We start from the raw sequence: 21,671 nt of genomic DNA, 5'->3' as shown, positions 1-21,671 counted from the left end.
ACATAATTTGTATGTTTCAAAATACAAAATTGTAGAACTTATCAAGATCTACTTATTTTATACTCATAATTAAAAGCTTGTTATTACGATAGTTAGAAAAACAATGGATATGAATTACATTAGTACAAATTTAAAATATTTATACCTAGCTATTATTTTGTTTTTAAAGCTTTTAAATTAATTAACTCTCAATAATAATGACATCATCTGATTCTCAACAGTTGATTCATTTTAATTAAATAGTTACAACATTAAAAAGTTTTTTTTTTTGACAATTACTTTTGCAAATTTAAAGCTCAAAAGATATTTTTAATTTTAATAAAAGTAAAATTTAAATCGAGATTTCCTTAGTGAATGGGTAGATATAAGAGGGTAAGTAGTAGTAGTAGTATATGTATATTTTCCAATTTAAATTTTCATATATAAAGAAACTATATTAAGTATACATAATGTAGATACATGTAAGTATGTAAGCAAGTATATTTCTTCTAATATGTTTATTGTAAATGTTTAACTAAAAAAAAAATGCAAAATACTTAATGTAATTTAATTTAAGTATTAAAAGATATATAACTTACCTTTTCAAATCTCTTTCGAAATTCAGCCTTTTCCAATTTTTCACTTTCTAATTGAGTTATCCGATCAGTAAGTTCCTGTATAGTAGCATTTTCTTTTTCATTTTTAGTTGCAAGTGCTTCCAATAATTCTAATGCATTTATAACCCGTGGCATTAGACCAGTTACTGCTTCAGGACCAAAATGGTCAATAATTTTTTCACATTCTTTACCAATATCCGATGCTAAATCATAAACATCAACCACACCAACATCATCAACCTCATCTAAAACCATTTCGCCAATTTCATTTAAATGGAAGCCTGGCATAGATTTTCTTTTTTATTGTTTTTGTTGTTCAAAACACACAAAATAATCCTTTTTTTGGTTATTTCTACTTTACCAATAGAAATGAACCTTTAAAAATAATGATTTTTATATACACTTTCAAAGTGTAAATGATACAATTTCTTGTAATTATTTTTTTTTTTAAATATTGACCGAAATGTACTGGACCGATAATTTAACAAAACAAAAGAAAAAACGTAGATTTCAAGGTTATAAAATTTGTATTCAATTTTCAATTTAACAACATTTTCATTTCACTAATTTCACTAATAGCAAATTCTTAAGTCAGGAATATGTGAAAATTTAAAATTTATGACATATACATGCCAGAATCCTTATACCGAGGAGATTAAAATTTTGCACAGGACTACTTTAAAATTAAAATAAAAACATCCGATATATGAACCGCACTTTGCAAAAACAAAAATTTGTCTGTCAACAAAAAATTTCTGCAGATTTTGTTTTTATTTCTTCAAAATTATAACGCTATCTCTTTTTCTCATTTAAATTTTGTATGCAAAAAGAACTATTGATGATTCATTTCAATGAAAGTATGAGTTTTATTATTGAAAGAAAGAGATAAAGAATTTTAAAAACCAAACCCAGGTGATTTATTAAAAAACATATTATATTGTTGAAATGTCATGTTGATAGTTAACAGCTGTGCGATAGTGTTCTCGTTTACTATTAAAAATAATAGAGTAGATTTGCAAAAGAAAAATTCCAAAATTTTTTTTTAGATTTTTGTATTCTTAAAAATAAAAATTGTGAATTGAAATTTGATAACGCATGCTAAATTTTTTTACGAAATCCCTCATTCGCAATCATTTTTAATGTAAGAATAAGAAAAACTGTAAGAATTTTTAAAGTAATATTTCAAAATCCGTTTAAAAATTTCAAAATTTCAAGTCTTTATTAATTTTTTCAACATTTTAATAAATCAAAGTTTTAATAATGAACTTAATTTCATTTAAATATAAAATCAATTGGACCCTTTGGGCATTCTACTTCGTTAACGCAAGCTTTACTTTGTTCAATTTTTTTATTATGATTATCTTCATTAAAGTTCAGTGTACATTTGTCTGGTTCAATTTTAAAAGGATTAAGGAATGAGCTATTTCCTTTCTCCGTAGTTCTGACAAAAATTGTTTGAAGGTGTTTTTTCATTTTATTTAGAACACGAACATATACATATCCAAAACGCCAATTAAGTCTGTAATTGATTTCCTTAAGTTTTTTAATAGATTCTGCATCTACAAGAATAGTAAGTTGAACCATATTACTAACAGTTTTTCTTTTTAGTATTTTCCAACTAGATATCATAAGATCAAAATTTTGTGCCGAAATACGTCTTAGGATTTTGCTGGTAGATTCCCCTAAACTTTGTGGAAAATATACAATCACTAATTCAGGATTTAAAGTCTCCTTTAATTCTTTAAGATTAATTTTTGTGTTTCTACTTATTTCAGGTATTTTATTAATCAACCATATTGCTGTTTCTTGATTCCCGCAAGTTATAGACAGCCAACCAGGTTTATTTGAACAACCTCTAAATTGTGGTTTAACATCTTTATCTTCTTGTTCTAATAAAGTTTCCATTATTTCATTTTGAATTATTGATTTCTGTTGCAAGCTAAGGAACACATCGGGATAATTTGTTTCAGCAATGTTAACAATAACAGGCCCGTCTATCTTACTAAATACAGTTTGTTCAATTGGAATCTTTTCTATTTTTACCTCTGGTAATGGACTTTTGATTTTCGGGTCTGCGTTCGAAAAATTTTTAGTGTTTTCTTCCTTTCTTTGAAAGTTTTTCTTTGCTTGCGACTCACTCAGTTTTTTACACATTTGAGTAGCTTGGTTATTGTCAAATCCCATATCTATTAAAGAATTATATATTTTTTGATCTACATTCTTAAGAATTGCTTTATTATGACGGGGTCTTCTTCGTACTCGACCATTTTTTGGTTTAATTGAAGAAGGCTTCGTGGAAGAACAATTTTCTTGCTTCATCTCGCTACAAACAGGCAATCAAGCTTATAAAAACCAGTGAAAATTAACCTAGAATTATAAAGGGAATCATTAATATGTACTTTTGTTGTAATTCATATTTAATAATTGAAATAATATAATTGCTTTACTTTTTAATATTCAGTAATGAAATATTTTTTATTGATCTTAATTAGGTAGCTCTAGATACTACACAATTAAATTACAAAAATTAAGACTAAAAAAAAACATGTATATTGCTGTCTTTTAATTTTTTTTTTATTTTAACAGCCTGCTTTAATGTCGTATTTGATACGAGCGTTACTAAGTGTAGTGCCAAAATAAAAAATTATAATGTTATTGAAAATTTAAGGCATAATTAAAAGTATATGTATGTATGTATGTACTTACAGAAATTTATAGATGCACCACGTTTTCTAGTAGAAATTTACTTCTGATTTATCTTTTATTTTGAACTTTGCCAAATCAACATAACTGGAACTTCTGCTTCGTATTCTCTGACCAGAATAGCGGAATAGAATACAATATTGTGTTTTGATAAGTTTGTTTACAAATAATATAAAATGTCATTGTCATAATATGTTTAGTGTTCAGAAGTATTTGTATTTCTAAAAATACGAATCTCAACTTTCCAACATACTTTTCAGTATTATTTTACTACATTGAACGAACTAAATTTGAGTTTTTAAATGTCTTGGTTTTTTTAAAGTTAAAAGCGTTTTTATTACAGAACATCGAAATATTTAATCAATAAATTTGTATAAAATTCTATACTAATACAATTTTCTATTAGCAATGTATAGGGCTTGTTTGTCTATCTCGCTATTTTACTCGGAAAGTGAGAAGAAAGTGAGTAAGTATGATTATACTTGTATAATGTAATTTTCAAGTGCGAAGAATTATTTGGTATTGCGTATCTCGTTTTTTTATAACGTGCATACAAAATTTATTCACCTTGTTTTTGAAAGTAAGAAGTTCAGTTGATAATTTGCAAAAATCCAATTAAGAAAATGAGCAATCTGTATTGGAGGAGTGAAACATCAATTAAAAAATACAGAGAATTCTGATCTAAAAGTGAGTAAAAAGGCGAGTTACACGATCGGCCTGTTAGTAAGAATATTAAATAGTAAATCATAATTGATGCTACTATCTTGTTTAATTCGCAAGTAAGTACGAAATGCACCATTTATGTGTTTACGTAAGACATTATTGTTTGAGTTATTATTTTTCTTTCGTTTCAATAATTTTTGTTAAAAATAATTTTCAAGTGTGCGTGTCAACCATGTAGAAGAAAAAATAATACGATTTTCGATATAAATGGATTTTGTAATTTTTATATTTTATTCGAATTTCCACGTCTATTCCATCTGTTGGCCAATATAAAATAGTTATAGTACTTAATTTAAGGAATTTTCGCTTTTCCCCAATAGAGAAAGGATAAAACAAAATAAAAATTTAAGTAAATTTTCACCACAATTACATAGTATTATACAATGCAGTTGTGGTGAAAATTTTAATTTAGATTATAGTCAATAGAGCTCGTTCTATTTTTTTTAATGTAATTGCTAGCTGTCGTTCTTATTCGTTTTTACAAATTTTTCATTTATTTTTTTCTAAAATTTTAGCAAGTATGCTGTTAACATAAGTTTTTTTAATTTTCAAGAAATAGAGAAAAATTCAATAATTTTCCTTTTATAACAATAAAGCATAAGATAAGCATAACTTTCTATATGAAAATTATTTAAATGTAATAAACTATGATAATGTCTAAACGGAATATGTATGTATACTGAAATGTTATGTTGAATTGTTGATGATAAACATAAAATTAAAAATTAGATTAGTCTCATTTCTCCTCTGGCGAGAGTATGATTAATATCTTCTACGAAAAAAAGTTTAATTACAACATTGAACAAGTGTTATTTTTTTTTATCGTAAAAATTATACAATATATTCAAAAGAGTTTTATCGTAAAGTATATAAGAAAAAAACAAAATTCTACCGTAAAATAACAAAAAGGGATATGCAGTAAACTCATTTTGCTGCAGTTCAAAATCCTTTTTTGTTTAAAGATACAATTTTTTCGTTTGTAATGTTAATTTCTGGTGTTAAAATGTAAAACGTTATTCATTTATTAAAAATTTAAAAAATAAAAATCAAATAAAATTAAATTTGGTGTTGATGTTAACTTATAAGTTTTTTGCTTAATTGTGTTATAAATATGTACATACTTACATTTACATAAACAAATATATATATATATTGTGTATTACTTTAAATACAAGCTTAATAATAAGTGGGTTTATTACAATTTAAATATTGCGAAAATCGATGATCAAGGTCTTAAAAATTTATCAAAATAAATTTGCACTAAATAAACTACTTGTTGATATTTATAGCAGGTATGTATATTTGAGTTCGTATATTTGCAGACATGTGAATACATAACCTAGATTTTAATACATACACATTTCTGTATTTACATACGTATGGATTTATGATTGCATTATACAGATATTAGTACATGCATACTGTTAGAAATTAATAAAATCGAAATTTAATAAAGAAAAATGTCAGGGAAATTTTTTGCATGTGACTTAAAAGTAAAAAATCACATGCAAACTTTTAAATTAAAATCTGTGAAATAAAATTTGCGGTGTAAAAAGTTGTATAGGCCTTGTATGCATATAAAATCTGTATATAGATATGTGCATTCTGAACTTAAAACAAGTGATAGTTTTATTGTACCTACTACAAATGAAATGAATGAGAACATCATCATTTTAAAAAATGTACAATGCAAAAATTTATAAAACAATTAGCAAATTATGTGAATATGTACATACAAACCTATATGTACATAACTCTTTACTCAATAAACACGTGTGAGTGAATAAAACAACCTTGCCGTATATACTTACATATATGTATAGGGAAACGAGTACTCAGGGATACATACATACACGTATAAATAATGTGCGTAAGAATTTAAAGTCATTAATAAAAACAAGTAAAAAATTCTTAATAACTTTTACGATATGAAAATTTCAATGTGTCTCAATTTTCTCATAAAAATTTTCAGTTTTGTCATTGTTGTATAACAATGCTATGTATGTACATACATATGCAAATTTATCACATACTCATTATAAGCCATATTATTATATCTCCTGTTATATTGGAGTAAACAAAATAATCTTTAATTTTTAAAAATTCGGCGTTTATTTCTCATTTGAATCTACTCGGATAAATTTATATAACTTTTCCTTTCAACTACTCCTTCATAATATATGTTTGTATGCACATGTGTATAAGCAGGTTTTTTTATTTCGGGAGCTATGCATTTACAATGTTATACACATGCATGTGTTTAGAGTATTTTATTGGTAAACCCTTTGCAAACGCAACGGATGGTGTATTACATTTACATTACATACTTACAAGCATGCTTACTTTCCAAAACTACTAAAACAAATTATTAAAGTTTGATATAACGGATCTATTTCTGTAATACAATAGTATAATACTCTTTTTAAAATAAGAGAAAAAAAGTTTTGTCGTCATAGCAATGTGAATTATTTTTTCCAACACAACACATTAGAAAAAATACGGTATTTTTTCTTATTTATACAACCACAACCACAAATCTGTGCAAAACCATGAAAATCAAAAATAAAATAATTTGTTTTCATCTATGTATGTATGTATGTATATATATCAATAAAATATCTGAACAGGTATACTATACATTTTACGTTTATTTTGTAAATTATTTTTAAGAAATCTGATTTTATTTTAGAAAATGAGATTTTTTAGAACAAAAATTTTAAAGGGCAACCCTGGTTAATCTTTTTCTTTTAAGAATTCTTTGCCTAGTAGACCCTGTTGTTGAAAATGTTTAGAGTTTAGTTTTTATAACTATTTCAATGAATGCCGTTATTTTTAAGAACGTATCTTTAACGTTAAACAAAACATCACTGTATTAATTTTATCAGAACTGTACTTTTTTCTTAGGTGACGTCACTATAAAGTATACATAAGTTTTGAATATCGTATATTTGTCTGGTAGCCTTTTTATTGTTTTTGATTCTTCTATTAATTTCTTGTTATGATTTTTTGTTAGGTTAGGTTATTATTACATATTTATTTTTATTGAAATCTACTACACGTGTATATTGTGTATTTTAAATATGAATACAAGAGTAAGCATGTTGTGTATGTGTATATACATATGTATGTATATTATATAGCATGAAAATGATTCATTTAATTAAAAATTTCAAATTTTATCATCTTTTTGCTTTATCGTAAATTTTTTTTTTAGATAAAATGTAGAAGATAAACGTAACTTGGGATAAAAATTACATCAGATTCAACCGAACATTATCAGTGGGTTTAAAATATTTTACATATGCAAATAAAAGAACTCCATTTTCCTTACGCATAAACCTACATACATATATTAAAAATATTTAACAAAAACACGTAGTACGAGAACTCTGTAATACATACTATACATGTTTAAATACATATGTATATATGTAAATAATATGTTTGTAAATAATGTTTACGATTTAAATTCCAAATTATTTTCAAATAATCTTCATTGTCAATATCATGACGTATTAAATAATTATACGCATGTAGTACACTCATGTATGTATGTATATGTACATCCATACACACATATGCTTATATTTTGACAGTTTTCGGAGTCTAAATCCTATTTTTTGCTTTCACAGAATCATATTGTTCATATGTATGTACATTTATACATGTAAATTGTTATAAAAGATTTTACGGTCCAATGTAATAGGATTTTTGAACTTCTTTTATTGCCTTTTAGATAAAAATATTTTTGAAGAAAGATAAGATCCATATTAGATTCTTTTTCTTAAAATTTTATTTGAAATTTTTTTTTTTCAAAAATTTGAATGTTATTTGCTATGTATATACATACATTATACATATACATATGTATGTATAACTTGCTTGTCGATGAAGGAATATTTAAAATAACATACATAAATGGTTTCATTTGGAACAATAAATTTTTATTTGTACATACATATGTACATACAATATGAAACAAATGTATATACATATGTACATACAATGTAAACGAATGTATTTATGAATGTATTTACGTAGATTTATGAGTTTATAATAAAATTAATACCGACACTAAATAACTTTTGTCGTATATTAAAATCATTTTTTTTCGGGTGGGTATTTGAAACTTGTTTGCTCTTTGAGGCTTATGTGTAAATATGTATAAGAATACATTTGTACATATGTATGTATTTAATAACATACATATTTATATATGAAAATATATGTAAATAAAATAATAGACTAAATTTAATCTTAAAAAAAAATATGAATTATTGGTATAATTAAAAGTGAATATTAATTTACGTATTAGTTTTCTATGTTTTATTCTTATATGTACATACATACATAAATACCTATATATATGTACATACATACATATGTTCACATAAATCTGAAATTCATTATCATTCATAAAACAGGTTTATTTTAATCCACTACCATGAATAAACGAGTCTTGTTATTTTAAAAAAGAAACTTGTAGAAAATCTTGAATTGGTTAAAACAAAAAAACTTCTTTAAATCTTAAGTATACCTAATTACGTACATACATACATATGTACATTATGAGTGTATGTATTTATAAACATAATTTTATAACCGCATTTTTCTTTTGGGGCTTTTGAAAAAAATGCGATAGCAAGAACTAACTAAGTACAAGTACATTTTATTTTTAATAATTTTTTATGTTAAAATCGGGTTTTAAGAAATTCAATACATACATATGCATATATGTACATTGATTATAACATATTATAATTTATTATACATAATTTGAACAAATATGGATTATGTAAGTTTATATTGTAACGAGTTGGGTATATGATAACGCATTGTATTAAACCAACCATGTGATCATCCATAATATGATCTGCACGTTAAGATTATAAGGAATGCAAAGTACATTTGTATGCACATGCATATAAGTAATATATGGACTTAATTATGGAAATATATTTATACTAAACTGTTATACTATAGGCTACAATTGTACTATAGAACTCATACTATAGATATGTCGATAATATACAGATATATTTTTAAAAAATATCTCTTTTCTAGCGGAACGACAGGCAATCGGCTATGTGGTATACGAAAAGTATATGTACATATATCGCGTGAACATGTGACTGCCAGCATAAAATATTATACATATACATATATTTATGAATATTTAATATATGAATGCAATAATGTACTCAAATATATATAATATCACATAACAATGTACATATGTATATTCATATATAATATGTATACATAAACCTGTTTACATAAATATGCAAGCATGCAATTTAAGCTAAACGAAAGTTAGAAAATGAAAATAATATGTTGTACATTCACTTGCATATACATAGATCTACTTAGCTAAGTATATGTTCCATTGCTTAATGCAAAAACAAGAATATTAAAGTTATATACATATTAACATACCTACATATTTCCATTATGTAACTCTGTAAAATAATAAGTTGAAAATCTATAAAGCGAATTTATTTAAAAATTTAATATTCTATCCGACATTTATGACCTCTTATGCAATTTAATGTAATTTTTTTTTTCTTGTCGATTCAATTTTGTTAATTTCAAAAATATAACGCACAATAAATAAAGAAAGCTTTTCAAACTCCATGATAAAAAGCTTCAATAATTGCAATAATGCATTTAGTGAATGCAATCATTAGTAATGCATACATAAATTCATTTGACACAATATTATTTTACGATAAGAAAAAAAAAAATATAGAAATTAAATGAAAAGTAAATTTTTACTAAAATGATATGAGTATTTATGGATGTGTGTTAGTAAGAGGCGAGCCCCTTTACTAACACATTTATGTATGTCAAAATGACAATGCATAATACACAAATACAGAATGTATTTTTAGAAAAGAAGTCAAACAAGTTTATTTCTTTTACTTTAGTTTTTCTATTTCGTTTTTTTTTTTTTTTTTGCTTTGGTTGTTTGTTGCTTATGTTATTCTACTTATTTGTTTTGAAAACGTGATGTTACCATATGTTTATTAATACACTGACATATGCACACACATTATATTGATGTATAATATCGTAAATATAAATACAAGAGCGGAAATGTATTAAATCTTAAAATTAATACAAAAAAAATATCGATGATTAATTATTATAGGTGGTTATACGGTATAGATAAAAAACAAGAATATTTCAATTTATTGTAATTTATTTGTTGTGTCTGTTGCTAGCCCTAAAAACTTGGAATATAATATGTATTAAATTTTTGGAGGATTGGTTTTTTAAGAATTCGGTGCAATATTAACACGTTTAATTTTTTTTTTTTTTTTTTTTTTTTAACACGTTTAACATTTTATTGTGTTTAAATATTGTTAAATTAAAATTCAAAAGCTTTTATTTACTTTTGTAGCAATAAATTTTTTCTTGTATTTGTTTTCGTATTTTCATTGCCGTATCATTTTTTACGATAAAATTGTAAATAGCTTTTAATAATATTTTTGAGTTCGTTGTATTCACGTTGGATTAAAATAGAATGAAAATAAAAACAAAAATATTTTAGGTATGTTATTTTCGTACGTTCATATTATATATTTATATACACATACATACATATATGCACATATATACATGTAAATGTACATATTTAAATTAATTAAAATGTTAAGTGGCAAAAATTGCTAATTGATATTTACATAATTTAAAAATTATTTCGTTTTTGATTATTTAGTATAATTTTTTTAGAATAACTTATGTTTAAAGTTATTATTTTAATAATGAATTTTAGAAGAGAGGAAGGAATATTCAAGAGAGAGAGGAGAGGATAAAACACGAAATTCTAGGGTTTGTTTGGGATTGAGAAAATTTGATTGAAAAAGTTCTATCAGTTAGCAATATATTTTTTTCTCAGTTACGGTATTAACGGTATTATCAAAGATGGATGTCAGATTTATGGTTTAATGAAATTTTGAGTTAGAAAACTGAAATTTTTGTTAAAAAATGTTAATTATTACAAAAAAGTTCTAAATAAACATTAAAATTGTGTATTCGAATAAGTTGTAGACGATGATGTGACCAGATTGTAAAGAGTGAATTTTTTTCAATAATTTGTACATACTATATGTATGTACATAAATAGATTATTAGGAAAATGTTAGATTATAATAGTTTATTACCTATAACTTTTTCAATAAAGTCAATTTTCCGAACAAGTTACTGCATGTACTAGGTATATGCCTGTAAATATACATGTGTACATAAGTACTGTATAAAAAATTTTTCTCTTTTTTACATTACATACCTATATTCAATATTTTCCAAATTTGCTGGTTATACCTAGTTACTTATACATAAACCAGTTTTTTATTACCGAACTGTGAAATATGAAACCTTAAATGAAAACTTGAATTGAAATACGTATGTATGTACTTAAAAATTTCTTTTGAATTTTAGTATTTTCAAATTTAATGTCACTTAATTTATTGATTTTTTATAAGATTTGAAGTTTTTTGTCTGACTAAGATTTAGATTCAAATGAATTTACATATATTAAGTTGTGGTTCGTAAAAATTTATTATTTAGGAAATTAATTTTTGATTTACTCGTAATTACTCATTAAATTTTATCGATTAATTTTTTGTTACAATTATAGATAATTTGTTGAGTTATTGAGATGCTAAAAAAGTTTTCATAAATTTCCTTTTATTCTTCTTGTAGAGATATACGAAATACAGACGAAAAATTATTACTAAAGAGAAATTTCAATTTACAAATTAAATACACCTTCAGAATATTTTTCAAATTTTAATGTTGTCCGAAAATTTGTGCCATAAAAATTTGATTTCGAAAATTGTGAGGTTTTACGGCAAATTTATCAACTTATCAAATTCTCTTGGGCTGTCAAATTTGCCAGCAATTTCTTATATATATGTACATATGTGATGTCTAATGGATTCTTCTTTTATGGAACGGTAGGATTGTTTAGTTTAGTGCATTGATATTATTTTAAAGTAAAGTATGGCAATTGCAAAATTGTCATATATTTTAATAAGAGTTTTTAATCTTATGAAGTTTTTATTTATGAAGCGCCATATGCCTAAATAGAATTTTTTATTTTTAGCATGCAAGTATTTGATAATGATGAAAAAACGAATTTTGATTTTCTGATGCAAATAGATTTTTCAATTAGAAATAAGTATATTTTTTTTACGGAAATGCAAATATTAGATTTAATTTTAAATCATAAATTAATTTAATTAGTATTTTAGGATAATTTAATTATAGTAATGAAGTTTACTATTTTCACAAAAACATAAAAATTAAATTAGAACACTTTGGTGTTTATGTGAAATAAAGAAAATTTGCATTATAGTGCTATAAAATTTTTCCATATGATAATTAACTAAAAGAAAGCTAATATCATCTTGGCAAAAAAGTGACATAATAAAATGTGTTCATTGAATATGTGACAGAAGTCACATAATCATACGATAAAAAATTTTAATCTTTAAAATTGAACTTCAACAAAAAAAATGATCTGAGAACTCAATAATTTTGAGAGTAAATTTTTAAACTTTTATTGGAATAATATAAAAATCTTTCAGTAATTCTAAGAATTGATTAGAACATTATTTCTCTGCTCTATCATTGTTCTTGGTTAACATTCTTAGAAATAAAATTGAGTCGATCAAATTGAATTAACACAATAGAGCAATAATTTGTATCTGAAAGGATTTAATTCAATTCCTTGAGCCCAATAATAAACATTATACGCTTTAATATTTATTATTGAAGCTGCATTCTTTCCTATTCCGTTTCTCTTACATCTACTCTTTCATCTGCAAATTTGTGATTTATATTAAAGTTCATTTCTCATTATTCAATGAAAGAGTTTGAACCTGTACCTACGTTATATTCAAAAAAATTTTTTTAAATCTTATATATCATAAAATTATATTTCAAAAAAAAATTCTTTTATATTTCAAGCAAAAATATAAATTTTATTTTAATATTAAATAAGATATTTTAATTATGCCCGTAATATTGAAGGAATCGAATAAAAATTTATCAATAGAATCAGTTCAATAAGAAGAGAATATATCAAGAATGTTAGAGAAAAAAATTAAATACATTACAGAATTATTTATGGTACTTAAATGGATTTATTCTTTATTTCAAAGCGAAAATATGAAGTAACATATTCGTATACGTATACATTGTGTCTGTGTGTACACTTGAACCTCTATTTTGTGACCCATTAAAAGTATTCAAAACATAATAAGTAAATTTATTTTATGAAAAAGGGTTCAAGAGTTCAGAAAATTTAAATAATTGAAATTTTGCACAATTTTTCTACTATATTTTTTATATTGTAGAATATTTTACAATATGCAAGTGAATGCCGACAATGTGTGTTATGTGAAAAAATAAAATTGAAAGTGGTGTCATTGAAATAATATAAAAAATATAGGTAACTATATACATTGTATGTATAATATAAATATAAAAATTAAATTTTAAATAGGAAATATTAAATTTAAATCATTTAGGAAAGTAAAAAGTCAACAATAAAAACTATATTAATAATTTAAACCTACAATTTTTTAGTTATGGGATCGTCATTTTTATATAAAATAATTGAAGACACTTTAAAAAGTGTCTTTATTTTAATAAATTTTATTTATTTGTAGATCTTATTTCTAACTTTTTGATATTGAATATAGTGATTACTGAAATTGAATAAATATATTTTATTAAATATAATAAAATTTAATTAGGTATATAATGAAATAAGATTGCAAATAACAAATTTTACAAACTATAATATAAATCTAGTAAACAATATAGTAACAAAGACAACGTATTCAAATAGTTAGCTTATCGTAAATATTTTAGATATGAAAATGATAAAGGATAGAAAATTTCTTATAGACTCCTCTATAGAATCGCCTCTCGAGCTTCAAGAAAATCTGCCTTAGAAAATAATATTTGTAGACTGCAATTGCACTATACTATATTTTTTTTTGCTTTAATCGCTTCAATAAATCAATAAAGTACGGTAAATGGTAAAATATACCGTTCATATATCAGACAAGTATTTAGAACAATCATTAATAGCGTAAACATCACATTGTCCCCGTATAAATGTTAAAGGAATGATTTATGAGTGGGTGAATAAGGAGATGGTCAGAAATAGAAACAAAACAAATACAGATTAACTAAAATGTAATTTATTAAAACTAGCTATAAATTAATTAAATAATAATTATTCTTAAATCTAATTGAAAATTTAACTCATCTTATACAAATATTTTTAGAAAGTTTAACAGAATGTGGTTCCCTTGTATTTGGCTAATTTTTTCCATAATTGATAATATGGTGGTGAACATCGAATAAAGATTAATTTGACTTCAAATTTCTGACATATCTAATAAGAATTAGTCAGTTACAAGAATTGCTATCGCTTATGTTATCTTCCATAATTACATTCTGCATTTATGTTTATTGCTACTTACTTCTTCTATTAAGATTAATTTTATTTCGGCCGTATTTCTTTTTTAATTCTATAAATACAAATTCGTTTTGAATGGGATTACTTTCAAAGATAATCTCACTTTCATTATTTATTCTTAAATTATCTGTTTGTTTTCATACATATACTTACTTACTTAAAATTCTAATGTAATCTTATCGTATATTCCATACATTCGCGATTTATATTTGAATTTCTTAAAGTAATCAACAACAATATTATGTGTATAATATTGTTAGGTTAAAGTACAGTATGACTAATGTACAATATGCAATAATTACAGATTTAAAGATAAGATATGCTATAAACATTTCTGATGATATTCGAATTATGTTCAGAATATTGTAAGTATAAGAATAGCGATTCTGTCATTTAGGGCGATAATAATTTGGTTATAAATTCTGTGATTGCGGATTTAATTCCTGAATTTAATTTATAATACATTTATAAGTAAAATTTAGATATGTGTAGGTTTTATCACACTTTATTCTATTATTTATTCATGCATAAATTATAAAATTTAGGTAATCATTTAATTAAGCAATTAACAAGTTTTTTTTTTAACAACTTTTAGACATTTTGTATACGCGAAATTGAAATTTTATTATTTAACATTTTATGATTTAAATTTCAAGGTAATACAAAACACGTTTTAATGTTATCTTATAGAAATTATGCTTATGTACGCGATCTCAAACAATACTACTCTTCTAACACTTAATCACTTTAGTGATAGTAATATACGATATAAGTCGTATATAAGTACATATATTGATTTGTAATTCTAATGAACATGAATTTGTTATTTTGCGAAAAAAGGAAGATATTTATAGTTAATTTTATCTATTTAATTTTTAGTCTAATCATCGTACAGTCATTTTATCTTAAAAAAAAAAAAAAAATTAATTAATTATTGATAAATAAATTGTACTTTGATTAATTGCTTTCTATTAATCAGAAAATCAAAATTAAAAATTAATTTTGAGTCAATTCCGATATAATTAAAAAAAATAAATATATAACAGTACTTACATGCGCTTATTTATTTAAAAGTAATGTACAATTTTTGCCCTTTTTATTATAATATAAAAATTATTTTATATACGAATACATAGAACGACAATATCTAACACGACAGACGTGTAATAGGACAATAAGAGAGTCTATCTGTAATCGGCAACTCACGGCAAAATATTACACGCTTCTAAACACATCTGACATCCCCTATGAGTTCTAGCCGTTCGGAGGTGCTAATTCGTATCTCCGAAAAGTATTATATTAAATATTTTCCCTTCTTCGTCATAAAATATACTAGCAATTATATAAAGTATATTATGCTGTATATGCTAACAATCATATCCAAAGAAGTCCCCATTTCCTTATCATTTTAACCCAGGAGGTAACGTCCTATCAAATCCCGAGTTCTCTGGTTATACGAGTACAAAACAGCTCCGCATGTTTGTATTGTATTCCAAATCCACATATTCGACACTTCTTTGGTTTTAATACTTTTTAATTCTAAGCACTGAGAGTTCTGACCAATTTATTCCTGTTACGTATGGAGTTTAATATCACAGAAAGTGTAATAGATATACAAATATACATATGCATTATAATATAATTATTCGAGCGATACAAATCGTATCAATCCAAAAAATTAAGTCTTTGTTTTTTTTATGCATTATAGCACAAAAGCTTAAGAATTGCTGAAATTTCTTTCCTTTCATTTTTTGCACTAAAATGACCAACCAAACTAAAATACAAATTAACATTGTGTATAAAACACACATGTAAATCAATAAAAATACTTAAATAAAAAAAAACAAAATTTGCAATATCGTAAAAGCACAGATTATTCAGATATGTATATCGTAAAAACTTAAAATAATTTTGTTTGTATATGAAAAAAGTTTTGATAGTTTTTTAATATAAAAACCATAACTGATGAAATTTGAACGACAGTTGATTTTCATACGGTACTCTTGATACGTGGTGTTTTTCTTAATAAATCAAGAAATTAAAATAAAAAATAAAAAATTTGAAATTAAAGAAATAAAAAATAATATAAAAATAAGGAATATAAAACAATTTTTTTTATTAAATTAAAAACTTTTAATTTAATTGTTTTTTAACAAAATTATTGGTAATTTTTAATTTTTAATAAATTTTCTATTGTGAATTTGAATTTTATTCACATTCTCTTTTCTTTTTTAAATTAATTTGCAAATTAAATATTCTAACCTTGAATATTTTCTAAATCACCTGTTGAATTTACGCAAATAATAGCTAAACAGTTGGATATGAAAATAAAATAGGTATTTTTTTTACAAAAAAAAAAACTTACATTAAAGTGAAACTATTAAAGATTTACATAATTTGAGTGGTGTATTAAAAAAACAAAAATCATCTACTTACTTACATAACAAAAATTTGTAAAGGAACAAGTTCTCTTTAAGATTGAAAATTAAAATCTAGAATTTATTTAGCCAAACTTTTTTTTAAATTTTTTCTTTATAAAAAAAACTTGCGTTAATTAATTTGTTATAAATATTAAAAAAAAATATTTAACAAATTCACAATATATAAAAATTAATTAATTTAATTTATTTTCATATTAAAGTTCATCAACGTCACATTTTGAACTCAACAACAAATTTCAAGATGAGTTTTGGGTAAGTTTTTTCGCTTTATTCTCTTGAAAAAATTATTAAAATTAACATTAAAATTTTGTAAAATTAAATTTAAAAAATTGTTATTAAAGTGAGAAACAGAATGATTAGTTAAAGCATATTATTTTATTGTAGATATTATACATATATATCAGTGTAAGATTTATGAAAAAAAAAGAATATTCTGCAGTACTTTTTCCAATATTTTATTGACAGAATAATGTTTGTATGGAAGTACTATGAAAATTGTATGAGCAGCGAGTAAATGTTCATATAAAGTACTTTTAAAATTTAGGTATAATTTGCTGTCACATTTCTAACTTAGAACTTAAATAACTTAGAAAACAGAAATACGAAACTGCAAAAACTACTATTTTAGTAATTAAAAATGAAAAAAAATTTTTTTAGTTGTGAAAATTCTAAGATTGTCAGTGTTGTCATACTGAAATATAAATTGAAATTTTTTATTAAAATAATAAAATTTAAAAGAAATTTTATTCTAATAAATCCTGTAAATCCGACATTGTTTTTTTTTTAATTTCAAAATAGTTTCCGCAGCAGTAAAATTAAAATTGAGTTGTTGCGCGTATTTTTTAAAAATCTTAACCATGCAGTTGTAGTTATAAAACATACTGTAAAAATAGTACTACTTTTGACAGCACGATCAGTATATTATTTTCAACCATACTACACATTTAGTACTAAATTAGAACTGAATTATCAAAAACACAGAATTTATAACAAGTATTTTTAATTTTTTATTAGAACATTAAGCAATGAATTTTTTCAATAGTCCTGGTTTAGTAAATTTTTATACATACCTATTTATTCCAAAAGAATTGAGTTTACGCAGAATAATGTTTGATACCAAGGGGTTAAAAATCCAGAATTTTGTTTTAATTTAACTTATTTTGCCAAATATTATATAAAGTATGATTCAATTTGGAATTAATTGTGAAATTTAAGTATAAAAATTGTAATAATCTTATTAAAATTCGCAAATTATGCAATATTTTTGGTATAGGTAGTACGGTAGTACGTACTCATTTGTTTTGTTAGATCGAGTAAGCACACCCATAATATCTAACAGAGAATTAAGTACCAGCAGAATTAATATTCATTACTTATTTTTTATTAAATTTTAAAATTTTTGTTAATTAAATTACCAATCTATCCTTTCTGTTTCTCACATTGACTCCAGTAAACCAAAATAATCTATAGAGATAAATTTATGACAATAAACTTGACAAAATGTTTTTTTTTCTTTTTGTTTATTTAAAAAACAAAAAAAAATAAATGTTGTGTAAAAATAAAGATTTTTGTAGAAAAAAAAAAAACAAAAACAACAAGAAAAAAAACTGTTCTTATTTTGTATTATAATCATACATTAATTATTATTTGTGCAAATAAAGTGTTATACAAATTTAAAAAAATAACAGAGTGTGTAAAAAATATCAGAATAATAAAAAATAAAATATAGGTTAAAGTTAAGTAAAGTAGTGGTAATAAGATTAGGATAATTTGATTCTGATAAAATATTGTAGTTAATTTTTAATGGACTACAAGTACAATTTAACCGCTTCCGGTTTCGTAATATTCGCGTCTTAGTATTAAAACAAATTTTTAATTGCAAGTCATTGATTTTAAGGAGGCATTATATGATTAAATTTTTTTGCAAATATACATGCATTGCAAATATTTGCACATATATGCACATATTTTTGTTGTATAACAATTATTTTATTGAAAATTATTAATTTTAATCAATAAATTCTACAACGAGACGTGCCTGTAAATCGTGTTATATTTAAATTATAATTATATCCTTAGAAAAAGACAATTTAAAACCGGTTTTTTTTAACTATTATAAACGCATATATAAAATATTTAATTGTATGTAGTATATTTATTGTTTCTTTAATAAAAATTAAATTTTGATTGTGTACAAAATATAGTGTTGCCGCATTTTGGAATTTGAATTGATTTCTTGTAGATATTTTAATGCTGGGATATTTTTTAACGCTGGAATATAAAGTAATTCAGTTGTATTACAATTATCGAAATAATATTTGTATAAGCGTATGTTAAATTTACGGTATTATGTAGAATATTTAAAAATAAATAAAATCTTACGTACCTATCTACCAATTAATATTTTTAATAAGAAAGATGCTTATAAGTTTTTATACTTATTTTAAATTTAAACAGAACTTACTTGCGTAAATTTTGTTTATTCTTCATTTTTTACCGAATAAAACATGTTTTTCGAAAATAAATAAAAAAAAAAAATAAAATAAAAAATGAATAATAAATGGAAGAGAAAATCCTGTTATACCCAGAAATATTATAATAAAATTTATGAGTTAATAAATCCGGCTATAAGTATAACGATTTTAATTTTTAAAGATATTTTATTTTTTGAATTCGTGTTTTTGAATTCATATTAAGTAATTAACATTAATGAGCTCTAATAAAGTTTATTTATATGAGTTCATAAATTTTTAATGTGATGTATATAATTTGTAATTATTCCATACTTAAATTAATCTATTACTTGGGGTGTTAAAATTAACTTTTAATTTTAATTATATTTAAATCAATTTACCGCAAATTGAAAATGAATAAGTTAGCGCAATATTTTAAAGTAATAGAAAAATTTGAATATTATTATTGTACTACATTATTGTTTTTATACTAGAATTAAGATCTATAAGGAATGGTAACTATGTATGTAAAAATATAGTAATTAATAACGAACTTATAACGATATTTAATGCAACGTTGTATGCTAAGCGTTATAAGTAAATACTATGTGTTACATACGCAGTCAATAGGTTCTTCAAAATTTTAAAATTAAAATTTTAATAATAATTTTTCATAAAATCTTGTTTTTATTTAAAATTTTAAATGGCTTAGCTGAAAACTCTTAAAATTTTACAAAGTATAACAATTATTTTTTCTGACTTATTTAAAAATTGAATTCTTAGGCCGAAAATAATGAAATAATATGAGCGAAATTTTATTAAAAAAATTCTGTTGAATAATATTACAAATTTTCTCATATTATTTTACTTGTATACTTTACTTGTACATAAAAGTTATACGTATATAAAACAATAGATTCTTCACTTTAATTTAATTAAAACTGAAGTAGATTATTTTATTATTTTTATTATTAAATTATATTAAAAGTATTATTATCCGTTTTTATAATTTTTAAATTGAATTAAACTGTGAGAATGCCTACATTTTTTTTTTGATTTGAAATTTTATTTTATTTTTTTTTCGCTATATGTTCTCAACATTATTAATGTAAATAAAATATTTAATATTTTATTGCATTATGTAAATTATATAGGCTATAGAATTAGAATAGTTTTACTTTATTATTGTTAATAATTTGATTTTAAAAAAGAAATCATAAAAATAGTTTTGATAAAATTCGATTAAATTTCAAAATTATTTTTTTTTTTTTCAAAAATTTTATGGCCTTTGATTTGTAAATAATATTCTTTACTTAATTCTTGTTAAGTATTACAAAATTTAATTAAATTGAAAATTACATTTTGTACTCACGTTTTTGTGAGTATGAAATTTATTTAAATATTTTATTTGAATTTTGGATAAGATTAAAATCGCACGTATTAAAAAATTATTCAGTAATAATGTTACTTATTTAATTATTTAATTATTAATCAGTAGTAGAATTAGAATTTGTTTATATAATTTGTTATTGCACTATCATTGAAATGAGTAAACTTGAAATTATAGAAATATGTAGGAAATTGAAATTAATTTAAAAAAGTAGCCTAATATTATATAATTAATATAATTTATAATTAATTTGAAAATAAAATTTAATACTTAAATTAGCTCAAAGTTAAAGTTTATAAAAAGCTGTAAGATTAATGCTAGTTTTATTTTTTCGACAGAAGTAAAAGTTAAGATCTAAACCCCTGATTTGTATTTAAAAACGGTGTTATAGTTTACATAATAGCCGTCGAAAAATTCAAATTTTCAAAATTTAGTGAATTTTTAGTTGACTTCTTTTGTCACTCCAAGTATTTGGGTACGGGTCATTAAGTAATTGAAAATTTTATTCTACAGTTTTTCAAGTATTTTCTGTGCCAAAAGCAAAATCCAAAATTATATTTGTGAGTGCATTCATATAGGTACTTGAGCCTACAATTTAATAATAACAATTTTTTACTACGTAAACAGAAAATTTATTTTAGTTCGCAAAAATTTTATTTTTTATTCAAAAATTTTCTCTCTTACATTTTGTTTTCCTTTTTTGTTTTTACCGACCGCATTGCATACAGAAAGGCAGGTTATATGATGGCATCAAATTTCGGATGTCGAATAAAGTGAAAACGGACTTCTCCGTAGTAGGGAAGCATCAATAAACTATTTTTAGAGAAATGTCGGTCTGTCGGTTTGTTGGTCTGTTGGCCTGTG

At 23.2% G+C, this 21,671-nt stretch overlaps 3 protein-coding genes across 4 annotated transcripts in view; 1 reads left to right on the top strand and 2 right to left on the bottom strand.

The window, feature by feature from the left end:
- Positions 1-384: 384 nt before the first annotated feature.
- Positions 385-1,312, bottom strand: LOC129615612 (RILP-like protein homolog). The gene is made up of 2 exons (XM_055530892.1): positions 579-1,312; positions 385-514 (listed from the first exon to the last, which is right to left on the bottom strand). The coding sequence occupies exons 1-2, from the start codon at positions 882-884 to the stop codon at positions 437-439; spliced, it is 384 nt and encodes a 127-aa protein (XP_055386867.1). The 5' UTR covers positions 885-1,312; the 3' UTR covers positions 385-436.
- Positions 1,313-1,796: 484 nt separating this feature from the next.
- On the bottom strand, positions 1,797-3,424 carry LOC129615611 (uncharacterized). The gene is made up of 2 exons (XM_055530891.1): positions 3,303-3,424; positions 1,797-2,963 (listed from the first exon to the last, which is right to left on the bottom strand). The coding sequence occupies exon 2, from the start codon at positions 2,913-2,915 to the stop codon at positions 1,869-1,871; it is 1,047 nt and encodes a 348-aa protein (XP_055386866.1). The 5' UTR covers positions 2,916-2,963; positions 3,303-3,424; the 3' UTR covers positions 1,797-1,868.
- Positions 3,425-16,524: 13,100 nt separating this feature from the next.
- Positions 16,525-21,671, top strand: part of LOC129615614 (trehalase) — a 39,938-nt gene continuing 34,791 nt past the window's right edge. For both annotated transcript variants that reach the window (XM_055530897.1, XM_055530896.1), the window contains exons 1-2: positions 16,525-16,687; positions 17,165-17,216. In XM_055530897.1, coding sequence (XP_055386872.1) covers positions 17,206-17,216 — 11 coding nt within the window. In that variant the 5' untranslated portion in view covers positions 16,525-16,687; positions 17,165-17,205. The remainder of the gene's footprint in view (positions 16,688-17,164; positions 17,217-21,671) is intronic.

The sequence above is a fragment of the Condylostylus longicornis genome, unplaced genomic scaffold, assembly GCF_029603195.1.
Source record: "Condylostylus longicornis isolate FDR11 unplaced genomic scaffold, ASM2960319v2 ptg000137l, whole genome shotgun sequence".
Taxonomy (NCBI): domain Eukaryota; kingdom Metazoa; phylum Arthropoda; class Insecta; order Diptera; family Dolichopodidae; genus Condylostylus; species Condylostylus longicornis.
Note: the sequence above shows the minus strand (reverse complement) of the source record. Positions and strands in the feature narration are given on the sequence as shown.

Bases quoted from the DNA above. Each gene is read 5' to 3' on its own strand.
- LOC129615612 (XM_055530892.1), bottom strand. From the start codon at position 884: ATGCCAGGCTTCCATTTAAATGAAATTGGCGAAATGGTTTTAGATGAG. The intron at 515-578 runs GTAAGTTATATA...TTTTTTTTTTAG, and splicing joins TTCGAAAGAGATTTGAAAAG to TTAAACATTTACAATAAACA.
- LOC129615611 (XM_055530891.1), bottom strand. From the start codon at position 2,915: ATGAAGCAAGAAAATTGTTCTTCCACGAAGCCTTCTTCAATTAAACCA.